Consider the following 22,730-nt stretch of genomic DNA (forward strand, 5'->3'; position numbering starts at 1 on the left):
GGGCAAGACACAGTATCTAGAATAGCAAGTAAATAGCCACAGTAAATAGAAGGGCAAGACACAGTATCTAGAATAGCAAGTAAATATCCACAGTAAATAGAAGGGCAAGACACAGTATCTATTGCAGTAATTATTCTGTTGCAGACTTCCCCAGACGGCAATTTAGCCATGGGAAAAAAATCCTGTAAATATTATTTTCATTTATCAAAGTGCTTATTGAATAAATTACCTTTAGGCTCACTCACATTTAGGCGACTCAGGTGGAGAAGAGACTGGACTCTAGTGGAGAGCATGTGTTTCCAAATGGTGACACTCAGACCAGTCGATTCTAGTCTCCGCGACGTCTCCATTTGAAACACATGCTCTCCACTAGAGTCCAGTCTCTTCTCCACCTGAGTCGCCTAAGTGTCAGTTGAGCCTTGGACTATGTATTACCAAATTAAGGTTCAGAGCAGATGTGGGGAATGCCTGTAGTTCTAACTGGATTGTATTTGCATATAAATATAGTTATTTGTGCAACTAGTGCGCAAAGTGTCAGTTTGCTGCACCGAAGAAACGTTTACGCCCGAGCCGTAGGCGAGTAAGGAATGGCTTCTTGAGTGCAGCAGAGGAACGTTGCGCACGTATTTCACATTAAGTTTTTCCTACAGTTACCATTGAATATGAAAGTTGGTAATTATGGGTAAAATTGCCTGAAATCTATCAAATGTTTTCTGTGTAATTTTATTATTGATAAAAACCTTAATCCTAAAATCCTAAAGTCCTCGTTGTCCTTGGTTATGATATATAATGAATAATAATTAGCGTGTTGTGCTTGGTTCACCTCTGCTCACTATAGCAGCCACAGCAGTCACTGTTACCAACTTCATTTTCATTTTGCTGCACTGTTGCTCCATATAACCTACTAAGTATTTTGCGTTGCCATGTTGCAAATCTGGAGTGCAGAAAAATTTTCCCGCACTAGAGCGGAAAAGTGATTCTTTGCGTTCTGTAATCAGTGGTCAGTAATCAGTAATGGCCACTTTTCAACGTAACTGTAGGAAAAATAAATACATTATCATCTTCTTTTGTTACAGACATTCCATTATTCCGAGTTTAATCACTGGAGATCCAGAACGGGAACGAATTTCATTCTGCATTGGCTCAACAACAAGAGATGCATTTCTCTCCCTTCAGCTGAGGCTATATTACATGTAAGTTAAAAAAATTGTTGTCCGAGCGAAGTGAGGTCTAAGATTCAAGTCGACGTTTTGGCATTTCTCTTAATGTTTAAATGTTTTTATGTTGCGCATTTATGGCGAAACGCGTATATATGTTCATGAAATTTGACAGGTATGTTCCTTTTTAAATTGCGCGTCGACGTATATACAAGGTTTTGGAAATTTTGCATTTCAAGGATAATAATAAAAGGAGCCTCCTTCATACGCCAGTATTAGAGTAAAAATCAAACTATAGAATTATCTTACTAGCCGTCAGGCTCGCTTCGCTCGCCATATCCGTCTAGCCAGGGGCTCCGCCCCCTGGACCCCCGACTGGATCGTCCAAGTGAGATCAGCAGGCTCGCTTCGCTCGCCTGCATTTTTCATTTGAGCATTTTTATCATATGTTAGGACAATCCAGTCGGGGGTCCAGACTAAACGTCTGGCTAAACGGATATGGCGAGCGAAGCGAGCCTGACGGCTAGTAATATAATATTCCAGGATTGAAGTAGCAGTGCCCAATCAATTTTTCCGCGATAAATGCATTTAAATCTTCAACTTGGCGCCAACCTAACAAAGTCAAATCAACTTAATGCCAAACTGACAAAATTATTAATTTAGTTGCCAGTTAACAACTGTTTCGAAGAGGTACTCTATCTAGATTATAGTTCTATAGTAACATATTATATGGGAATTTCAATTATAATAAGAGTGACAGAATCCAGGGCAGGGCAGTGGACTGTGGATGATAGTTGGTATAAATACCTACAAACAAATCTTTGAATTCTGTGCATAAAAATACTGATAGCTTGAATTGGGGTAAGTACGCCAATAAAAGACTAAATGAATCAACAAGATAAGATTTAATAATAATAAGATAATAATAGTAGGCAGATGGCCACATACAAAAACAATTGTGTCAAATTCTTGGGATCAATAAATAATGATAGGCAGGTGGCCACATACAAACATTGAATCAAATATTTTGAGATCAATAAAATAATAATAGGCAGGTGGCCACATACAAAAATTGAATCAAATATTTTGAGATCAATAAAATAATAATAGGCAGATGGCCACATACAAAGGCATTGTAAGTAGGTTAAGTCTTTGAATCCTAAATAATAATAGGCAGATGGCCACATACAAAAACAATGAGTCAAATCTTGGGAAAATACAACATGTGAAATAATGTAGAGAACTACAACATTTAAAAGAAATTAGGTCATGACATTAATGACCATTGAAGTATGACAATAATGCAAAGGCATTAATGATATTAAATTATTAATGATATTGGTATAATGATATTGCAATAAATGCAAAGGTATTAATAATGATACCTGAAATGAATAATTTGAGTGCAATAATGAAAGTTATTACTAAGGTACAATAATAATGTGAAAAAATGACAATAAGCTGTAAGAAATGCTCAGCAAATAACATACATAAAAATATATGCGGCATAGGCCTTCAGTGATTTGAATGTCAAAATAGATTTCGACCTAACAATTAATAGGCGTTACTGGCCTTAAAAATATCACTTAAGAGCTAAGGGTAGCTAATAAATACAATGAGGACAGTCCGGGTTGAATATAGGCGACATGGGCCTTCAATGAATTGAATGTCAAGACAGACATCAATTGGAACGAGTAATAGGCGACAGTGGCCTTCAATGAATCACTTGTAAAGCCAAGGGTAGCTGTCAAATCCAATAAATAAATAGGCGTCGATGGCCTCAGTGGAAGAATGTCAAGATAGACATTAATAAAATAATAATTAGGCGTCAGTGGCCTCAGTGAGTTGAATGTCAAGATAGACATTTAGAAAAAATCTGGTGTGGTGCACTCACACAACTTTCCTTGCCGTTATGGAAAATTTATCAACTGACGCTAGTGTTCCCGCGCATCTCAAGTCTACTTTTCTAAGATTTGAGCCAGCTGGTGACAGGACAATAACGCTAGATATACACGAGATCTGCTATCTCTTCATAGTGAATGATTTTATAGAAACAGTTGCCAACAGTTTGCAATTGACTAATCTTATTTTCTCGAATTTCGAGCTTATTTTCAATTTTAGATGAAAATGTTACTGAACATTAATTGTAGAGATTTCTATGCTCAATCTTTTCCACTCGAAGTTTTTTGTTTAATTGTATCTGAAGCCTGATAATTGGGAATCTAAACCAACTTTGTATAGATGGTGCAGTGCTCCTGAAATTTCTACAGATATGAGACTTGTGGCAGTTGATAGAGCTTATCAATGACTTTTCTAAGTATGAATTTGATCAAAATCGTTGGAGCCGCAAGACACAGTATCTAGAATAGCCACAGTAAATAGAAGGGCAAGACACAGTATCTAGAATAGCAAGTAAATAGAAGGGCAAGACACAGTATCTAGAATAGCAAGTAAATAGCCACAGTAAATAGAAGGGCAAGACACAGTATCTAGAATAGCAAGTAAATAGCCACAGTAAATAGAAGGGCAAGACACAGTATCTATTGCAGTAATTATTTTGTTGCAGACTTCCCCAGACGGCAATTTAGCCATGGGAAAAAAATCCTGTAAATATTATTTTCATTTATCAAAGTGCTTATTGAATAAAATTACCTTTAGGCTCAACTCACATTTAGGCGACTCAGGTGGAGAAGAGACTGGACTCTAGTGGAGAGCATGTGTTTTGAAATGGTGACACTCAGACCAGTCGATTCTAGTCTCCGCGACGTCACCATTTCAAAACACATGCTCTCCACTAGAGTCCAGTCTCTTCTCCACCTGAGTCGCCTAAGTGTGATTTGAGCCTAAGGGATAAGTATTACAAAATTAAGGTTCAGAGCAGATGTGGGGAATGCCTGTAGTTTCTAACTGGATTGTATTTGCATATAAATAAATAAATAACATTATTCATCTTTTGTTACAGACATTCCATTAGTTCCGAGTTTAATCACTGGAGATCCAGAACGGGAACCGAATTTCATTCTGCATTGGCTCAACAACAAGGAGATGCATTTCTCCCTTCAGGCTGAGGCTATATTACATGTAAGTTGAAAAAATTGTTGACCGAGCGAAGTGAGGTCTAAGATTCAAGTCGACGGTTTGGCATTTCTCTTAATGTTTAAATGTTTTTATGTTGCGCATTTATGGCGAAACGCGGTAATAGATGTTCATGAAATTTGACAGGTATGTTCCTTTTTAAATTGCGCGTCGACGTATATACACGGTTTTTGGAAATTTTGCATTTCAAGGATAATATAAAAGGAGCCTCCTTCATACGCCAATATTAGAGTAAAAATCAGACTATAGAATTATTCATTACTAGCCGTCAGGCTCGCTTCGCTCGCCATATCCGTCTAGCCTGGACCCCGACTGGGTCGTCCAGGGATGAGATCAGCAGGCTCGCTTCGCTCGCCTGCATTTTTCATTTGAGCATTTTTATCATATGTTAGGACAATCCAGTCGGGGGTCCAGACTAAACGTCTGGCTAAACGGATATGGCAAGCGAAGCGAGCCTGACGGCTAGTAATATAATATTCCCAGGATTGAAGTAGCAGTGCCCAATCAATTTTTCCGCGATAAATGCATTTAAATCTTCAACTTGGCACCAACCTAACAAAGTCAACTCAACTTAATGCCAACCTGACAAAATTATTAATTCAGTTGCCAGTTAACAACTGTTTCGAAGAGGTACTCTATCTAGATTATAGTTCTATAGTAACATATGATATGGGAATTTCAATTATAATTAAGATATTGGGAGAAGAAGAATATACATGCTAAAAGACGAACTTTAAACCCTTAAAAACAACCCTTAGAGTTGAAATATTGCCAAAAGATTCCTTAGTGCGCCTCTAAAGGGCCAACTGAACATACCTACCAAATTTGAACGTTTTTGGTCCGGTAGATTTTCAGTTCTGCGAGTGAGTGAGTGTGTGAGTGAGTGAGTCAGTCAGTCAGTCAGTCAGTCAGTGAGTGCCATTTCGCTTTTATATATATAGATAAATCAGCTGACAAGTGATTACACAGATGTGTGGAGAAGCCAGTCCATTGCTGTATTTCCATAAGGTCTATAGTTTCAATCAGGTACTTGTGGATGAGAATACTGCGTGAGGTCTACTGTTCACAGAACTACTAGTGATTTCTTCTATCGTAATAAATTGTTCATGCTTTTGTACGAGCGAAGCTCGGTCCCCCATATTGGATTTAATCCGGTTTGAAATTAAATTTAGTTTGAACTGTAACTTTGCAAACGGCAAATAATAGAATTAAAAAAGCCATTAATTCATACATTTTGATAAGCTATGTGATAATAAATTTTTACAATAAATTATTGAGGTAGAATACCAGAATATTTTGGTAGTTCATGGTATTTATAAACATTCTACAAAGTTTTGATTGTTTTTTGTTTTGCAGGATCTCACTAAGAAAGTAGTGGAAAAGGAAGAAGGCCTTGGATTTGATCACAGCCACCATGATTCGTCGGAACATCATGATTCAGAACATGATGATAGAACGCTGTCAGGTAAATATCACATTATTATTTACATTTATTCCCCTCAAAATATTTATTTAGCTTTCATTGGATATTTGAAATAATTATTGCACAGTTATAATATTCCAGCAGTTGCAGTTAACTACAATTATCTATATAATAAGAGAGAGTAGGGTTGTGTTTGTTCGTTTGTTCGCATCAAAACATGTCAACTAGTGGATTGCATACCGGAAAAACGGGAATGATTTAGATCTCCAAATTTTGAACATAGATTCTAAAAATATCAATCTCGTGCACCTGGAAGCCCAAATTTCAATTTTCCTTCTAGATTTATCAGAATTAATGTTGAAATTCATCTATGCTACCGTAGGCTACATGAAGTTTCATAGCCCAAAGTGTGTCTATTTATGAGCAGTTTATAAGACTACCATTTACGAACGTCTATGTAGCGCAGCGGTAAAAGTCCTGCTCACGGAGCGATGGTTCCTCGGTTCGAATCCCCGAGGCTTCCCATTTTTTTGTTCTTAATTTTTTCCCTCGAAACGTATTATTATCAATTATTTTTTGAAGGAATTTGTTTTCATTACTATTGAACTTGGATTTTATCAAATAATTATTTTTAAATTGAAGTTGCTTTCCATGACGAAACACTATATAATAACTTTGTTGAAGTTCTGACACTGTGTTACTAGTAAATATTTGAAAAAACACTTACTTTTGATTGGAGTCTTGAGGAATGCATTTCACTCCTGAAGAGGAGCTTCATCAGCCTGACACCAGGGGCGCTTGCTCTTATGGGTTGGACTGTGTGGCCAAAATGTGGGAAAATATTACATTTGATTTGATCATCTTAACTTCAAATCAAATGTAATATTTTCCCACATTTTGGCCACACAGTCCAACCCATAAGAGCAAGCGCCCCTGGTGTCAGGCTGATGAAGCTCCTCTTCAGGAGTGAAATGCATTCCTCAAGACTCCAATCAAAAGTAAGTGTTTTTTCAAATATTTACTAGTAACACAGTGTCAGTACTTAAACAAAGTTAATTATTTTTAATGTAAAATTTTGCCACCAGTACAAATGAATTGGACATAGTCTTCATGCTGTAGGCCTATAATTGAATTTCATAAGAAAAACATGAATAGATCACAATAAAATAAGTAATAATTTATATTATTCAGTTATAATGTACTATCAGACACGAATTCCCAGGGAAACGAGTATTTTAGGTATTTTGTTTGGAATTGGGAAAACAAAAGGCTGCCTGATTCAAAATGAGGAGGATCCTAATCGAACTAAAATTTATTGATGTATTGGAAAAATCAATATGATTCTGTGAGGTTTCCAAGTATTATGTATTCTTCAGTTTTCTATACTATAATAAAGGAAAGAACTGGCTTATACACGTAAGGAATAGGGAATTATGTTTGACGCATCATCACGTCTGAAATATACTCAACTGATTAATTTGAAATTTTGCATATAGACTCTTCATTAACCGAGGATGGTTATAGGCCTATTTTCAATTTTCGATTTTTTATTACGTCAAGTTTTCATTTTGCAGTTTTAAAATAGACACTTGCGAAGCACGGGTTACCTACTAGTTTCAAATAAAATATTTGATTGTTTGTTGTGCATACAGGTAGAAAGAAGGGAAGTAGATTGGCCAAATCTGTGTCCCAGGATGAGAGTGGGGGAAGCGAAGAGCACCATCCAGGCGGTGGAGGGGGTATCCCCACCAGCTTCCCCTCCAGCACACATCAGACGCTCAGGTTAGTCAACCCACTTTGATACAGTATCATCTCAACTTGATACACAACACCATAATCTGATACAAAACTCAATTACACTACGCGTCCCCTAGCTTTGCCTCCACGACATTTATATGATTGGTATTTATATGTATGGGCTGATATTCCTACTTTTAGAAAAACATGCTCTACAGTAGAGTACCTAGATCCTTAGATGGAGGAAGCTCCTCACAGAGTTGAGGTCGATGTTTTTGAACGGGTAGTATGGCCCTCCGCCGATAGACAACGCTTCAGGACCCGGCCTATAATTATACAAAGTTAGTAGACAGAAGGTTGGTCACTCATCTATAGTATTTTAGTTGAAATGCAATTGGAGTGGGGGAACTGCAGCCGTGACGTAGGCTGTAGTACAGAGTAGGCAGAATATCGCATTCTTGAAAATCATACGGTGACCTATAGTCAAATTATATAACACAAACATTTTCTGACATGCAAGATTTCTGTTTCTGCTTTACAATAATTATCAAAACATTTAAATAATACAAGTATTTTGCCATATGAAAGCAAAAACCCCACCTCCTAACCTTCCCTTTCAAATCCTTAAGGTTTCTTCATCTTCTAGGTCGTGTTTATATTTTGTAGTTTGGCTATACATCAGCTTGTGAATTTCGGGGATGAGATATTTTGATTCTCGTAGAACATGTGCTCGATACTAGCATATGTTCAGTGCATTTATATGAATGAAATTCATTGGATTTATCGGGATCGGTTTATTGTTTTATTTCAATGCATTGGTTTATCAAGATTTTTTATGGGTTAATCTGAAATTATAATAGTATAACGTTGTCTACTAACGCTTTTCCAGCTTATTAACTTTTTCGTGTCACGTTTTTAGATTCTTGAAAAACTTTCAACTTAACTTTATTCATACAAGTTGAATGAACTTGAAGTATTTAACAAAATCATTAGAATCAGTGATTAATTCGCTATAAGTATGGAGAATTTTTAAGTTCTAGGTCAATCTTGAGGGGATTAAACGACGATGTATTTGAAGATACAGTGTATAGACTGTATGCTCAGTATGGTTACTCTATCACTTTTTTACTACACGTGACGTCACGCTGGCATTCCCCCCACCACTTCGAATCTTTCACCTGTGAGTGATCAACCTTCTGTCTACTAACGTTGATAATTATAGTCCAAGCAATGAATGCTCAAAAAAGGGTATAGAGGGAAGTGTTTGGAAGACAATTTTTGACCCCGCACTTCTGTTTAGGATATTGAGGAGGTAAATATATCGAAATTCCCTACCTCTAAATCTTGTGCTAAGTGGGTGAGGATGGTTCAAAGGTACCATTCTTCGATTTCTCGCATATAACTCGAAAACTATGTATCTAACAGACATGACAATTCTATACAAAATTAAAGATCTCTTAATTTCCTACAATATTCATCTAACAACTTTTTTTTGTATCTTTTAGGGCTTGTTTCCGAGCTCGGGATATAGAGCTAAGTTCTAGACTTTAAACAGCTGGTGTCAGATAAATTGGCTTTCGGAAACAGTGCGTAGTCGCAGTTCTCATGATAATGTTTATTTTCTCATTCCTATAACTGGAAACGTTTTTCCTTGACGAAATTAGTTATTTGTGCAACTAGTGCGCAAAGTGACAGTTTGCTGCATCGAAAGAAACTTTTACGCCCGAGCCGTAGGCGAGGGCGGAATGGTTTCTTGAGTGCAGCAAACGAACTTTGCGAACGTATTTCACATTAAATTTTTCCTACAGTTACCATTGAATATGAAAAGTGGGTAATTATGGGTAAAATTGCCTGAATAATGTAGTAGTGTTTGAATGGCGGGGGGCAGCTGTGTGGTGTGTGCTGTGGTGGCACTGTGCTGTCGTTGTCCTCCATTATAATATCTACTTAATAATTAGCGCGTTGTGCTTGGTTGCACGTCTGCTCACTATAGCAGCCACAGCAGTCACTGTTACCAACTTCATTTTGATTTTGCTGCACTGTTGCTCCATATAACCTACTAAGTATTTTGCGTTGCCATGTTGCAAATCTGGAGTGCAGAAAAATTTTTCCCGCACTAGAGCGGAAAAGTGATTCTTTGCGTTCTGTAATCAGTGCAGCAATGGCCACTTTTCAACGTAACTGTAGGAAAAAATATTCCCAAATAATTCAAAATAGCTGAATTTACACTATTTTCTCTTTATTTTGTGTTCAATTTATAGTTTTTCGAAATTCAATTCAAACGTGGACTACGACTACGCCCCGTTTCTGAAAGCCAATTTTCTGACTCCAGCTGTTTAAAGTGTAGAACTTAGCTCTATATCCCGAGCTCGGAAACCACCGGCCCTTATAGTTTTTAAGATATCCGCTCTTGAAGGTGTTACATTTTGGAAAATGATAAAACATTTGCCTCAATTGTTCACGATTTTTGCTCTTACAACTTTTTAAAAATCACTAGTAAAAAATCCATGCTAATACTGAGCTCATAGAGCATTAAATTCTCTTCAAATTGATGTTTAATTTCACAAATTTAAGCATTTCCCCACGACTGTTGCAGCAGCTCTAGTGCTGAGTGTGAGATCTTCAGTTTTGTAACAATAGACCAATATTGACAATGGAATTTGGAGAGAATGTTTTGAACACACTTTTTGACTTTGCAGCTCAATTGGAACTAGTTAGGAGGTAAAAATAGCAAAATTGCGCTTCTGTAGCCCGTCTGCTGAGGGTGTGGAACCGCTAAGTTGTCTTTTTATTTTTTAAATAATTTTGTATTTTTTGTTGAATTTGGAGTTTGGAGAGAATGTTTTGAACACACTTTTTGACTTTGCAGCTCAATTGGAACTAGTTAGGAGGTAAAAATAGCAAAATTGCGCTTCTGTAGCCCGTCTGCTGAGGGTGTGGAACCGCTAAGTTGTCTTTTTATTTTTTAAATAATTTTGTATATTTTTTGTTGAATTTGGAGTTTGGAGAGAATGTTTTGAACACACTTTTTGACTTTGCAGCTCAATTGGAACTAGTTAGGAGGTAAAAATAGCAAAATTGCGCTTCTGTAGCCCGTCTGTTGGGGGTGTGGAACCTAAGCTAAGTTGTCTTTTTATTTTTTAAATAATTTTGTATATTTTTTGTTGAATTTGGAGTTTGGAGAGAATGTTTTGAACACACTTTTTGACTTTGCAGCTCAATTGGAACTAGTTAGGAGGTAAAAATAGCAAAATTGCGCCTCTGTAGCCCGACTCTTTTTTGTTTTTTAATAATTTTGTAAATATTTGTTGTTGTTGTTTTAGCAATGCTACATCGATCAACTCTCTAGCAACAGACACAGTTGGGCCTTCACTGGCGCACACCCCTGATTCGCTAGACACCAAGATAGAATGTCTGCTGAGAGATTGGCACCATAGTCCCGATCTCCTCTTCGCTATACATCCGATTGACGGCAGTTTCCTCATCTGGTGAGTGCTAATTCACCTGATTCATTCTATCATTAATAACAGTAAGGTCCACTTTATATCAATAATAAATTGGTTCATTCTAAAACATAGTGGAGCTCCAAAGCTATAGTGAGGTCCACATTATAGTGACAGTGAAGAAAGATACAGGAGAACAGTGTTGCCAAGTCTCTCCATTTTGCCACTGAGTGTACACAGCTGTTACTCAATTCTTCCCATTAAATTTGATCTAATAATAATTATCATTTCCTTGATTAAATAATCAATTTAATGTCAAATTAATCAAGAAAATATATTTTTCCTACAGTTACGTTGAAAAGTGGCCATTGCTGCACTGATTACAGAACGCAAAGAATCACTTTTCCGCTCTAGTGCGGGAAAAATTTTTCTGCACTCCAGATTTGCAACATGGCAACGCAAAATACTTAGTAGGTTATATGGAGCAACAGTGCAGCAAAATCAAAATGAAGTTGGTAACAGTGACTGCTGTGGCTGCTATAGTGAGCAGAGGTGCAACCAAGCACAACGCGCTAATTATTATTCATTATATATTATAACCAAGGACAGCAACAGCACAGTGCCACCACAGCACACACCACACAGCCGCCTCGCCATTCAAACACTACTAAGTTATTTGATGGATTTCAGGCAATTTTACCCATAATTACCCACTTTTCATATTCAATGGTAACTGTAGGAAAAACTTAATGTGAAATACGTCCGCAAAGTTCCTCTGCTGCACTCAAGAAACCATTCCGCCCTCGCCTACGGCTCGGGCGTAAACGTTTCTTTTGGTGCAGCAAACTGTCACTTTGCGCACTAGTTGCACAAATAACTAGTTTCATTCTAAAACATAGTGGAGCTCCAAAGCTACAGTGAGGTCCACATTATAGTGACAGTGAAGAAAGATACAGGAGAACAGTGTTGCCAAGTCTCTCCATTCTGCCACTGAGTGTACACAGCTGTTACTCAATTCTTCCCATTAAATTTGATCTAATAATAATTATCATTTCCTTAAGAAAATGATCAATTTAATGTCAAATTAATCAAGAAATAGTTATTTGTGCAACTAGTGCGCAAAGTGACAGTTTGCTGCACCGAAAGAAACGTTTACGCCCGAGCCGTAGGCGAGGGCGGAATGGTTTGTTGAGTGCAGCAGAGGAACTTTGCGCACGTATTTCACATTAAGTTTTTCCTACAGTTACCATTGAATATGAAAAGTGGGTAATTATGGGTAAAATTGCCTGAAATCCATAAAATGTTTTTCTGTGTAATTTTATTGTTGATAAAAACCTTAATCCTAAAATCCCAAAGTCCTCGTTGTCCTTGGTTATAATATATAATACTAATAATTAGCGCGTTGTGCTTGGTTGCACCTCTGCTCACTATAGCAGCCACAGCAGTCACTGTTACCAACTTCATTTTGATTTTGCTGCACTGTTGCTCCATATAACCTACTAAGTATTTTGCGTTGCCATGTTGCAAATCTGGAGTGCAGAAAAATTTTTCCCGCACTAGAGCGGAAAAGTGATTCTTTGCGATCTGTAATCAGTGCAGCAATGGCCACTTTTCAACGTAACTGTAGGAAAATATATTTTTTCATAATTTGATTCAAAAATTTGCTTCCATAACTTAGATCAGATTTTTATTTTTATACAAACCTGAAATGGCGGCTTATTTAAAAAGCTGTGATACACCAATCTGAATTTCAAAACAACATACCTGTCAAATTTCATGAAAGCTATTACCGCGGTCGGCCGAATCGCAAATCGACTAAAGAAATGCCAAACCGTACGCCTTGATCTTGACCAACTTTGCCCGGTCAATTTATATGGTGGAGATGTAACTGTCATGATGTTATTTTATTTTTTATTTTATTCAATTCTTCACGTAAAAATCACAAAAGCAGAGCTAGGCTCTAGTGATGTGTGAAATGTCATTTAATTATTCAAAATGGGAAAAAGAAAGAGAAAAAAAAACATGAATGTGGATCACTTATAAACCCACTGTCATACCCCAACCCAAGGCAAACCAACTATTACATAAATAGAACACTAGCAGTGACCATACTATATTGGCAAATCATGTAGAGGCTATCTTCTCAAAAAATTCCTCAACTTTATAGGGACACATACCTATGAGAATGGTTTTTAATTTTTTCTTAAATAAACCAGGAGTAGCACTTTCCTTGACTATCTGTGGTAGGACATTGTAAACCTTGATGCCCATGTAATAAGGGCCCTTCTCCAAGAGAGTCAGCCTGTGCTCTGGATACCTGAGTCCCCTGAATCGCGTGTTATATAAATGCGCCACTTGTCTCTCCTGGAAACGGTCCTTATTTCTAAAAACAAATAGAGCTAACTCTAAGACATAAACTGCCGGGGCTGTAAGGAGGGAGTGTTCTCTAAATATGGGTCTGCAAGAACACCTGTCTGTCAGGCCGAATATTCGCCTCAAAGCTTTTTTTTGAGTCCTGAAAATAGATTCAAATTCTGTTGTTCTGCCCCAAAAAATGATACCAAAGCGTAGATGGGATGCAAAATAAGCATGATACACAATTAACGCTGTACTTGTACCTGCAACCCTGGAGATCACACCCACCGCAAATGTTGCTCTACTCAGCTTCCTCAACAGTTCAGAAGAGTGAGACTTCCACTTCATATCACTATCCAAGAACAATCCCAGAAAAGTGGTTCCATCAGAGGGCTTCAAGGTGGTATCTGAGTCTAGTTTAACATGAAACGTTTCCTGGGCATTTCGAGCATGAAAAGGCACCAATTTGGTTTTACTAGGGTTCAATGACAAACCATTATAGTTGAACCACTCATTAAGCTCATTCAAACAAGTTTTTGCTCCCTCAATCAAAGAATCAACATTTCCACCCTTAATGAGAGCTGTTGTATCATCAGCAAATAGAGTTAGATCATAATTAACAAACTTTGAGATATCATTTACATATACCAGATAGAGCAATGGTCCCAAAATAGATCCCTGTGGAATACCCCGATTCATTGCCAACCAAGTAGAGTTGAAAACCATTCCATCAGCAACAACTGAAACCCTATGGTATCTACCCCGCAAGAATGATTGCAGCCACAAAAATTCAACTCCCCTCACACCATAGTGCCACAACTTGGACAAAAGCAGGTCATGATCCACGCAATCATAGGCCTTGGACAGATCGCAAAAGATACCAAGTACCTTCTGCGATCCATCCAAAGCACTAAGAGCCTCCTTATTCAGTCCAAACACAGCATTGTCAATACCTCTACCCCTCCTGAATCCAAACTGGGAATCACAGAAAAGATTATTTCTCTCAAAATAGGAATTCAACTGAATATGAACTGCTCTCTCAAATATTTTTGAAAATACCGTTCCCAGAGAAATTGGCCTGAAGTTTGACATTTCCTGTGAATCACCCTTCTTATACAGTGGCTTTATGGATGAGAATTTTAGTAAATCTGGGAATTCCCCCCTTCCAAACGACAAATTGATAACATGTGAGAGAGGTTTTGAAATAAGCTGAGCAGTTCGTTTCAAAATAAATGTTGGAATTTCATCCCACCCTGATGATCTGCTATTTTTTAAACCATTGATAATATTGAGTACCTCATCACATGTTATTTCTTTGAAATGGAAAGCTGATTTAGGCTTATTATGGGGAGCATCAAAGATCCTCTCATATCTCCTTCCACCAGCCGAATTCCTTGAAGACAAGTTTATATATCCTTCAGCAACTGTATTAAAATACTTATTGAAGGAATTGGCCACCTGTTGTGGATCAGAGATCAAGCTGGAGCCCATCCTGAGTACCGGACAAGGACCTGCAGTTTTATTATTACCAAGTGTATTTTTGATAACCCTCCAAGTTGTCTTTGTTACATTGCTGGAAGAAGTAATGCAGTGAGATAGGAATTTCCTTTTTGCCAATCTTATAACATTTCTCAGAATTAGTTTATATTTCTTGAAATATTCCATAGTGGTAGGGTTAGGATTGCAATGCAACATCTCAAGAATTTCCCTTTTGCGTTTACATGATACCTTAATACCTTTAGTCAGCCATCCCCTACAAGCTCTGTCACCAGTGTTCACCTTGAATGTTTTCAATGGAAAAGACTCCAAGAAACATTGTCTATAACTATGAAAAAACCTGCCAAAACCCTCCAAACAGGAAGTGGCTCTCAAACAACTCTCCCAAGTCTCCCTTTCCAACCGTGAGGTAAAATTTTTAATAGCAGGTTCTGGAAAATATCTTTTACTTACATAGGATCCTTTAATTTTCAAAGCAGCTTCAGAAACCTGAAAGAACAATGCATGATGGTCTGACAGCCCAATATCCAGAGTAGTACAGTTCAAATTACTTATTTCTAAGTTTGTCAAAATAATATCTATGCAAGATATAGATGTGTGATTGCATTGAAATTGAACTCTTGTAGGGGAATTATTCATAGGTCCTAAATGATAAGAAGAACATAGATTCAGGAACTTTTTGCTATTATTAGACTTTTGATCCAATATATTAATATTAAAGTCGCCACAAACAAATATACTTTTCTTTATTGACTCAAGACGTAATCTTTTAAAAAGCAATTCAAGACTAAATAAAAATTCCTTGAATGAAGCATTGGGTGGCCTATAGATTGAAACGATAACAGTGCCCCTTCCTTTTTGAAAACAATCATCCCTCAACTCCACTGCCGAAATCTCAAGCAAACACTCCACTGACAAACCGCCAATATCATCTCTCCCTAGATAAGAAATTTCATCTCTGAGTAGAACTGCAACTCCTCCTCTAGCCTTATTTTTCCTACAAAAAAGAGACCTCAAGGAATAGCCAGTGAGAGAGTTTAGGATACCTGAATTTGCCGCCTCCAGCCAATGCTCACTCAAACAGATTGCCAATGGTCTAAGCTTATATGTTTCAAAGGTAGTCTCTATTTCATCAATTTTCCCTGCAAACCCCTGGATATTCAAACACATAACATATGACCTGTCGAGTCCATTCAGATCCATAATCTCACCTTGTTCCACCCTTGACCCATTACTTTCATCTATTAAGGACTCTTGCTCTGTTAAATCTACACAATTATTTACCTCTGTCATAAAATTCACCTCTTTTGTAGAAGTGTTGTCTATATTCCTCTTCTGAACATTATCTTTATTCATGTCATTTATTTGCCTTGATAAAAAATAATTTTTATCATAGTTGTCATGACTAATCAGTTTAAATCAATCAGGTCACATGTCTCAACAGATTGAATATTGTGTGAAGGTTGTATGGTGTCTTTAAATGCAATTACATTATTCTTTTTCTGCTTGTAAAGGCTGCCGTTTTCATGTGTCTGTTCTATCTGCTCTCTTTTTCCTGTTATGATACCCGCTATCAATTTGCATACTGTTTTCTTTCCCAACCTGTTCATATGAAGGCCATGCCGTGTATGCTTAGTCGGTTCAAACATCCAGAGATCGACAATTTTAACGTTACTCACATACTGAATTTTTCGGATGGCTCTATTCAGTTTAGTAATCATCAAATTTATGTGTGAGTTAGCAAATAAGTCGTACCTGTAAGGAATAGTAGTAATAATTAAATTTCTATTAGCATGTTCCTCCATAACCCTGACCAGCCACCTCAGATACACCTTAATATGATTCTCAGAAAAATCATCAGTGACACTATTTGTACCTCCTATTATAATCGTCCATTCATTTTCCCTATTAGGACTAGTTTTTATCTGAGAATCGTTTAATATAGATTGACATATTTTTTCAATAGGAGCTCCAGGAGCTACAAATGAGGTGCAAGTAATATTTGAGGGCAAGGCCTGATCCAGCAACTCACGGACACCCCTCCCATGACTATCCGACCATATGTTAATCTTCACTTCATCAGATCTCCTAAGATTGCTCATACTACTTCTGCATGAAAATTCATCTGTGGAATTCATTTGGATCGGTTTCATTTCTTTGAATAGAGCGATATCATTTGCTAGATCACTAATTGTTCGCTGAAGACAACAATTTGTCTCCTCTGTTCTGAGTAGCTGTTGGCGACTCTCTAACAGATCTCTCTGTAGAGCCATAATATCTTCTTGAAACCTATCGTTAACATTTTTTAAATAATCAACAGATTTGCGATGCAGATTCAATAATGATTCAATAGTTGAGGAGTCTTCCACCCCAGTGGATAGCGACTTGGTCCGTTTCTCACTCTCGCTGTCCTCTTTCAAATGCGAGTCATATACAACATCAGAGGAACCATCAGTCTGTGATGCGATATCTATCATGTGCTTAGAGTTGCTGTTACAATTTCCATCACACTTCCTATTTGTAGTAGCTTCCTCCCTTTCCATCAATTGCTGCTCTAGTTCTACTGCTCTACTGTACCGGAAATCTTCAAATACAATTCCTGGCTGCCCTTTAGCAGTCTTTATAAGTTCAAGTGCCATTATTATCGTATGCTAAGACTATTACACTTGAACAGAGAGAATATTGCGACTCATAAACACAATTCTTACAGCAATAATATTCAAATGCAACTCAATACCAGTAAGAGACAATACGACTAGACAGATACATCAACACCAATTTATTTGCTAAAATATTAAATGTGATGGAACTACTCTAAATATAGAAGTTAGTATTGAAAGAAAATGAATGTCCCAGGTATCAATAGTTTTTAAATTATCTATTTCATTTTGATTATTACATCCGATTGATAATTTTTATTTTATTTTATTATTATTTTTTTAAATAGGTTTTAACTGAAAGAGGAGATTTAGATGTTAATTATTATGATACTAATATATTATGATACTGTTTATTTTTTATTATTATTATTTTTTTTTTATTACCGGCTGAGAAAATTCTGTACTGGCCGATAATAATTACAATAGGTACTGTATCCTGTAGATTGGAAAGCAGAAAAATTTAAAGTTATTGCTGTTGAATGAAAAGGAGATAGCGGTTATCTGACTCGAACAAAAACCAGACTTATCTTCACGATAATTTCACTTGCGCATCAAACTCTGACAACGGCTTTCAGACTCTCCCCGTCCCCAACTCCGCTCCACCAATAACCGGAGAAAAAAATTATTTTAATTATAACAATCAGGCAAAAATAATGCGAAATGGATTAATGTTGGTCGTGCCCTGTCATGGCCCAGGCCACGAGCAACTGCCGCAAGATGCGATGTTTACAGATATTCCACAAAGCAGCTCGCCAATTCAACATCCATTCCGGCCTGTACAATATCTGTTTAACGTGAAAAATAGCGATGAGAAGACAAATTACGAAGTTTATTACAGAAAATGGTTGAAACGGAATTTGGTTCTGGAAAGGAGTGATCTGAATCTATTACAATGGTCTGACACGTTCAAATTGTTGAGAACGTTTAAAAAGGTTTAGATTATTCAAATTTATTGTTGAAATAAAGTAAGTCTATTTATTAATTGTACTAGTTATTTGATAAAAATAGAAGTTTCAATAGATATTTGAACTTCACTGAGTAAATTTAGATTGATATAATAAACGTGGATTTACAATGAATAAATGTACTTTGCCAACTTCTGTCGTGAATGAAAAGGTAATGGTTGATCAATTCTTGATTAAATATGGAATTAATTTATTTTATACTATATTCTTATTATTATTACTATATCTATTGATAAAACAGAGAATGAAAAATACTATTAGTAAGAAACTACTGAAGTTACCTTTAAATTACCTCTAATTTGAACTACTGATTTAGAATTTGATGCAGTGAGAGGTTGAGGTATTAGTATAAAAAAATTATTAATTAATGATACTATATTATTATACTACTATTATTATGATACTATATTATACTATATATTATTAAAGAGGTTACTTACTGAATGATGTTATTAAAGTTATTTTTTAAATGTGCAGGCGAGCGAAGCGAGCCTGCTGATCTCATTCCCGGACGATTCTGTCGGGGGTCCAGGGGGCGGAGCCCCCTGGCTAGACGGATATGGCGAGCGAAGCGAGCCTGACGGCTAGTGATGAATGATTTTATAGTCTGATTTTTACTCTAATATTGGCGTATGAAGGAGGCTCCTTTTTCCTTTAATATTATCCTTGAATTGCAAAATTTTCAAAAACCTTGAATATACGTCGACGCGTAATTAAAAGAGGAACATACCTGTCAAATTTCATGAAAATCTATTACCGCATTTCGCCGTAAATGCGCAATATATAAACATTTAAACATTAAGAGAAATGCCAAACCGTCAACTTGAATCTTAGACCTCACTTCGCTCAGTCAATGAATAATCCTACAATAATTTGTTTCTCTAACGTCGAGTGCTACCATTCAAAAATGAAGATCCATTTAAAATTAGTTGCTCTTGTCAAGTCAATTCTGCAGTATGGCATAGTTGTTTGGGGAGGCTGTTTCAACTGTCATATTGCTGAATTATTTGTAGCACAAAAACTGATAATTAAAACTATATTAAACAAACCCAGGCTCTATCCAACGGATATGGTTTTTAGTGATTTTGAGGTCATGACTATACGTCAATTATACATAAAAACCGTAATTGAGTACTTAATAAAATATAGATCCGATTTTCCTCTCACAATAAACTCTACTCTTAATTATTATAATCTAAGGGCCACTGCTAACAAATATGTAACCTATAACACTAATATTGAATGTATAAGGAGGCAATTAATTTACATAGGTACTAAAATAATAAACCTCATTCCGAATCACTTTCTCATGGACAATAAGGTCAGCGGAAAAATTAAACTGGATATAAAAAACTGGACATACAGTAATTTCTTCTTCCATTTAGATATATGACTCGAGATTTCTGCTCCAGCATTTTTTATTTTTTTTTTCATTAGTTTTTTCATTTTTCAGTGGACTCGCTTACCTTTATTTTGAGTACCTATTCCTCTGTTTTCTTCCTTCCCCCCATTTCTCCCTTCCTTTTTTCCTCATTACTTCTCTTCTCTTCTTTGCCTGCCTATTACATGGGAAACCATAGTTGGCTAGGTATCTTCCTCTCTTTTTTCTCTTCTCCAACACACCCAAACACTAAGCCCATGGTTTTTTATATTTGTAACATTTTATTGTGTTTTATTTGTTTCGTAAATCTTTGTAATTTTGTTTTGTCTTGTTTTGTGTGTTTTTAATAAATTGAAATTGAAATTGAAATTGAATTGAGTTATGAATTACCATTCAAAAATTAATATTGATAAATTTCCTACAACTATATTTCTGTGATGTTCCAAATAGTTTTCGAGAGATCCGCTATTGAAAGTGAGAGAGAGAGAGAACAATTTTGCTCTCGGTTGCGTTCCTATGGTTTTGCAAATGGATAGCATAGAGAAAGGATAGTATGGCGAGCGAAGCGAGCCTGACGGCTAGTATAACATAGAGGGACGATTATGCTGCCACCCTTCCAAGAAATATAGCATTAGCCTTGTAGACCGGTAAAACTACGATTGTTTAAAGTGTGTATACACTGCCTGACGGCTAGTTAAGAATATATATTCAACATTTCAAGTTGAGTAGTTGAGACGTGATGATGCGTCATTCGTGAATTTCCTATCCACCAAGTGTATAAGCCAGCTCTTTCCTTTATTATATTGTAGATTTTAATGCATTCTATGATATGTTTGACAGGGTAGTGGAGTGGCTAGACGAGTACCACCCGGGGTCCTTCAGACAGGCGCAGGTCTCGTTTTCGACGCGCATTCCGTCGGCCTTCCCCCTGGGAGACGCCATGACCATGTCCAACAATGTCTGTCTCTATCACACGTCTCCCTGTCATCTGCAGCTGGTCTTCAGGGATGTCGTCAAAACTGCCAAGCCAAACAAATCACCCAATGGTCAGTGCAAACAAATTGAAAGAAATTAATTAGAATTAGAATTGAAACTAGAATTACAAGAAAAAAACAGGATGTAAACAAGATTTCTGATCAGTTGTTTGTAAACTACGCCCCTGAAAAGCCAATTTTTTGACTCTATCTTTTTGGATGAGAGTTTTCAACTACTGAGCTGCATCGGTTCAGATGCTGCGGAGGCTCTTCTACATTCTCCATATAGATGAATATTTCTAGTTCTGACCACAGAATAACATTCAAATATTAGTGTCAATTTGTTTCAAAATTCCAATCTGTTCACTATAAGACAATTGTTCGTTTTAAAGACTATTAAGAAACATGTGCTCAAATTAAAAAATATTCAAAATTTTCAAAGAGTAACTAGACAAGTCGCTCAAAACTTAATCACAATTGAAAGAGTTGATAGCACCCTATCCCGTAGAAGTATTTCATATTTGAGAAATAAACTCTATAATAAAGTTCCAAGAGGATGGTTGATAAAGAAGCCTAAAATAAAAGATTTCCATACCTGGGTGAAAGAAAATTATTTTTATTCAATTAATGATTTGGTTTAATATTGATTGATGTTGTATGAATCTTAAATTATTCAGCTTTATGTATATCTTTAATTTATTGTTATTTCTTAGAATGGAATATTTAGTTGGTTGAATGTTAATTACTGTTAGCCCATATTATAATATTGTAGGATCATTTTATATATTAATATTAATGTATAAGTGAATAAGTTATATTAAGACTCCACGTCGGCGTACAAGTTTTCTTTTGCCGACGTGTAGCACAAAGTTGTCAATTTCCTTTCAGTTGTATTCTGTATATATTTTTGTGCAATAAACGATTTGATTTGATTTGATTACACACAGTACCACGCTAATAAAGCTATATTACTCCCAACTGAGCCCTTTAACCGCCGTCGAGCTGACACTTTTATTTTATTTATTTATTGTTTTTTTTTCTATCTTTAGTTTTAAAATTTATTATTAAAATAAACTCTCTTATTATTCTTTCAAATTTATTTATTATTCATAGTTTGTAATTTATTTTATTATTGCTAGTGTTTGCCCTCTGTCTGATAATTTGCGACTCCTCCCTGCACACCGACAAATCATCCAGGCAGCGAGAATTTATTCATGTCATTTATAAAACTTTTATAACTTGAAACTTTTTTATAAAACTTTTTTATTTATAAACTTTCTCTGTTTGGACATGATATTAATATATCATGATATTGTAGTTCTTTTAGAATAGTATATTTCCAATTATTGTATTGTATGTGTGACATTTGCTGTACATTGTGACGGAGGTAATGCTTCTGAAGACCTCAGAAGCGGTTACATTAAAACTTATTCTATTCTACTCTATTCTATTCTATATTTTGTGAATATGTAATATTTTATGAATAAAACAATTTGAATTTGAATTTGAATTTTACTACTAGATACTAATTTATAATTATTATTAAACGAAAATCCAAATTAAATGCTGTAAATCACCCCGAAGACTTCTGCTACTGCAAATATTGACAACAGGGTGAACAGCTAGATGGAAATTCGATGAGCGCTATTATTCAAAAATTATTTGTCAGCCCGGGAATCGAACCCGGTACCTTGTAATTGCTGGTCAGGAATTCGGATTTTCAATTTAATTTTCAATTCTTCACTAATTTCCACATTGAGACAAAACACAAACACTTGAAACAATTAATTTTGAATTTAGAAAGATTAAGATCCGAATTGATAACAAAATTCCTTCTACTTAGCACTCAAAACTGTAGAATAAATATTAATTTGAAATAATTACTTTTTACTGATTGATTGAGTAACCTACTTTATTTATATAGATTGCAATATATACTGGCTTATACACTTGTATTCAATAGCTTACAATACAGCAAAATTATAGATGAATTAACATAATATAGACTAAGAAAATAATTATTGAACTGTATATGATATGAA

General features: G+C 36.0%; 1 protein-coding gene across 1 annotated transcript in view; it reads left to right on the forward strand.

Annotated features, from left to right (window-relative positions):
• Positions 1–22,730, forward strand: part of LOC111063758 (dmX-like protein 2) — a 478,861-nt gene that overhangs the window by 55,811 nt on the left and 400,320 nt on the right. Inside the window, exons 13-17 of the mRNA XM_039435348.1 lie at positions 4,120–4,238; positions 5,610–5,718; positions 7,329–7,458; positions 10,737–10,901; positions 20,555–20,760. Of these exons, the coding sequence (XP_039291282.1) occupies positions 4,120–4,238; positions 5,610–5,718; positions 7,329–7,458; positions 10,737–10,901; positions 20,555–20,760 (729 nt within the window). The remainder of the gene's footprint in view (positions 1–4,119; positions 4,239–5,609; positions 5,719–7,328; positions 7,459–10,736; positions 10,902–20,554; positions 20,761–22,730) is intronic.

The sequence above is a fragment of the Nilaparvata lugens genome, chromosome 9, assembly GCF_014356525.2.
Source record: "Nilaparvata lugens isolate BPH chromosome 9, ASM1435652v1, whole genome shotgun sequence".
NCBI lineage: Eukaryota > Metazoa > Arthropoda > Insecta > Hemiptera > Delphacidae > Nilaparvata > Nilaparvata lugens.